The sequence below is a fragment of the Anguilla rostrata genome, chromosome 12 (genome assembly GCF_018555375.3).
Source record: "Anguilla rostrata isolate EN2019 chromosome 12, ASM1855537v3, whole genome shotgun sequence".
Taxonomy (NCBI): domain Eukaryota; kingdom Metazoa; phylum Chordata; class Actinopteri; order Anguilliformes; family Anguillidae; genus Anguilla; species Anguilla rostrata.
Genome location: NC_057944.1, coordinates 36,047,668 through 36,051,097, shown reverse-complemented (window position 1 = coordinate 36,051,097; position 3,430 = coordinate 36,047,668). Strand labels below are relative to the sequence as shown.

General features: G+C 54.0%; 1 protein-coding gene across 1 annotated transcript in view; it reads left to right on the top strand.

Annotated features, from left to right (window-relative positions):
* Positions 1 to 3,430, top strand: part of robo1 (roundabout, axon guidance receptor, homolog 1 (Drosophila)) — a 434,162-nt gene that overhangs the window by 404,353 nt on the left and 26,379 nt on the right. The window contains exon 21 of the mRNA XM_064301511.1: positions 9 to 180. Coding sequence (XP_064157581.1) covers positions 9 to 180 — 172 coding nt within the window. The remainder of the gene's footprint in view (positions 1 to 8; positions 181 to 3,430) is intronic.

The following is a 3,430-nucleotide window of genomic DNA, read 5'->3' as shown; positions in this document are numbered from 1 at the left end:
GCGGGCAGCCCGAGGAGAACACGCTGTCCCAGCAGATCTCGGACGTGGTGAAGCAGCCTGCCTTCATCGCGGGCATCGGCGCGGCCTGCTGGATCATCCTCATGGTGTTCAGCGTCTGGCTGTACCGCCACCGCAAGAAGAGGAGCGGCCTCAGCAGCAGCTACGCCGGCATCCGCAAGGGTGAGGGTCGGAGGTCAAGGGTCGCGAGGTCACGTTGGTCCGTGAGTGTGCGTTTGTGTGTGTCTGTGTTTCTGTCTGTCTGTCTGTCCATGTATGGATGTGAACTTCACGAAACATCAGAACTCATGCTCTATGGGGTGGTACTGTTGGTGTCCCCCTAAACAAAATTCTTGTTGGTTGTCCCCCCAAAGTTGAAATTAGGTCTACATCTCGTGTGGGTGTGTGAGAGAGAGAGAGAGAGAGAGAGAGAGAGAGAGAGAGAGAGAGAGAGAGATGGAGAGAGAGAGAGAGCCTTCATTTAGCCATATCTCACCTGTTCCTCTCCTATGGACAGTTGGTCCCTGTGCTCATTTTGGAGGATTCACTGCACCTGTAGTGCAGTTTTTTTTGTCCACTTTTATGTCTTGTGCACCTGTGTTGTTTGCTAATTTCAGACAGAGCCTCTGTGGAAATACCCATATGTCATTTCAAAGATGACATATGCGGTTGAAAGGAGTTTTAAAATGGTTGAAGCTGAAAAAATGCCTTTGACTTCAGCAAGAAATCTCCCTTATTAAAAAAAAAAGGGGGCAGGTTTTCCATTCTGTTTCATTTCATGCTCCCAACAGTTTCTACGACGATGTGTTTGAAGTGTTCTCACTGATGTGAATGTGGTCTAAGTAGAGAGGGGGGGGAAAAAAAACTCTTCATCTTGGAAAGGAGGGAGGTAAAGAGAGGAGGAGGGAGAGGGAGGCAGGGGGAAAGTAGAGAGTGAGAGAGACGGGGCGAGAGAGAGACGGAGAGAGAGCATCTTGTTATGAATCATTTAGCAAGGACGTGCTGATATTGCGAGCGCCCTAAGAGTAGGAATTTTCGCGGCAACAGAAAAGCCATTTGAAGTGGGAGTCTGTACGCCCGGGGCTGGAGGAGAACGAAGCTCCCTTCATCATCCGCCCGTCTGCTGAAGCGACAGAACTCCGTGCTGGCAGACAGTTTGAGCCGCGCGGTGATGTGCTGTATATATATAAACCTGTCTTCCCCCCCCGTGCAGAGCAGCAGTACCCTGTGCTGTGAGCCCCATTAGTTTAACAGGAAGGAGGAGAGAGCTCACAGCCGTGCCTGATCGTCAAAATACCCCTCCACCCACCCACCCCCACGTTTTACGCATGAAATTCCACGTTGTGCTCTCGTACCGAACAAATTGCACCCCCTGATCCTGGCTGCACCCCACAACTTCCCCACTGCGTTCGGCCTTCATTCCTCGTCAATGCATGCCATTTTACGGCCATATTTATTCTGGGTTTTAAAGATGGTGGGGTGAGGCAGAGAAAGGAGGCAAGATGGAGAGCAGAAGAGAGAGAGAGAGAGAGAGATAATGGTACTCAGTGAGTTATCTGTGAGCCCCATTCAGGCACAGGTGTGGGGATTAAATGGGGCCCCTACTGCATGCGGGCCCCCCAGAGAACAGAAGCTCTTCGGTGGCACAGGATAAGTGGGCGCAGGGGGGCATGCTGGCGCTGCCAGCCGCCACGGCTGCTGCCCGCCGCTCAGTGCCCCCGCCAGGTCACCGATCTTCTGCCTTCTGCCGAGACGCTGTCATTTTCAGCACTTATGTCTTTATCTGGAGTGGCTGGAGATCTCCAGACCGCTCACAGCCCCCATTGCGTAATTAGCGGTGAAGGTCCCTTCAATTCCACCCCCACCCCCCCCCTACCCCCAAGCCCGGGGGAGGTCACTGTGTCATGTGATCTAGCGCTTTCAGACTCTGTTGGGGGGTGGGGGGGGGGGGGGATTATCCTCTCCCGAAAGATAATCGGGGACCAGGGGGCCAGCGGCCGGCTTTCATCGGGATCAGTGCCGAGCTGAGCGTGTGCAGGTTAAGCGACCTGTATCGCACCTGGATGGTCCTGTCGACCCCTCTGTGTCTGCAGCTAAGCCCATCCCAGAGCAGCGAGGATGAGTGGAGTCTGTGCCAGTTCTCCCCATGGCTGGTCCGCATGAATGCAGTCTGTGGAAGAGCACTGAGCCTGCACCACTGTAGCACTATGGACTGGCTGCACAACAACTCAAACTCCTGCCCACAATATACAATGTGTAGAGCATCCAGGCTGCAATTAGATGTGTTTTTTTTGTTTTTGTTTTTTTTTGGGGTGGGGGGGGGGGGGGGTTTAGCGTCCCTGGTTTAGCGACGCAGCTGTTGCTCCCTCCCTCTGTAGTTGAGCTCTCCTCCTGAAGGCTAAGCAGGGCTAAGCAGGCTAATGGCTGCTTTTACACAGGCCTCCCTGGTTGTGTGCGGAGTCAAGGGGAGGAGGAGGAGGAGAGAGAGGAAGGAGGCCGAGTTATAGGGGGCAGGGATCGAACTCCAGGGCCAAGACTTTGCCTCGTTTGCCTTTTTCTCTTTTCTGTTGTTGTTCATTTGGATCTGTTGTGAGTACTTGTTCACCCTGTCAGCCACTGGAAAAACAAACGGCAGCGAGGGAAACGGCGGCTGTGTTTCCGGAACATTCCAAAGGTGCTCGCCGGCACAGAAATTACTGCAGCTCCTTCGCCTAACGCTTGGTAATGGACGCCTAGGGATTCTGCAACCCGTCATTGAAATTTATCCCCTCGCCTTCTCTCTCTCTCTCTCCCTCTGACTCACCCCAGCACTGCCCTCCGAGGGGAGCAGACGTGGCACAGTGACAGCACAGACTGACAGACACTGCAGCTGTGTATGTCCTGAACGATGTGCCCCAAATGACCTGTTCCCTGCCACCGAGTGCAAGGTGGCTCTGTCTGAAATGAGCTCTCTTTTAGAGCTTGCTGAAGGCGGGGGGGGGGGGGGGTCTGTTTGGTCATGGGCATTGGGGGCGCATGCACATACCGGTGGAGGGGGGTGAGGGTGGAGTACAGCTCCAGCCTTCGTGGGAAATGGTAGCGATGAGCTTTTCGTGAGGAGCAGGGGAAGGGCGTGATTGTGACCACATGAAGGAAGGATCTGACATCAGAGTGGGGTCGAGTGGAGTGGGGCAGAGGAGTGGGCACATGCTTGGTTTTGAGAATGAGCGTGTGTGTGTGTATGTGTGCACGGGTGTGCATGTGTGCAAGTGTGTGTGTGTACGCGAGTGTGCATGTGTGGGAGTGTGTGTGTTTGTGCCTGCGTGTGTGTGTGTGCATGTGAGCGAGTGTGTTTGTGTGCACGTGTGTATGTGTGTGTGTATGTGCTTGTGTGTGTGTGTGTATGTGCCTGTGTGTCTGTGTGTGTGTGTGTCTGTGTGTGTGTGTGTATGTG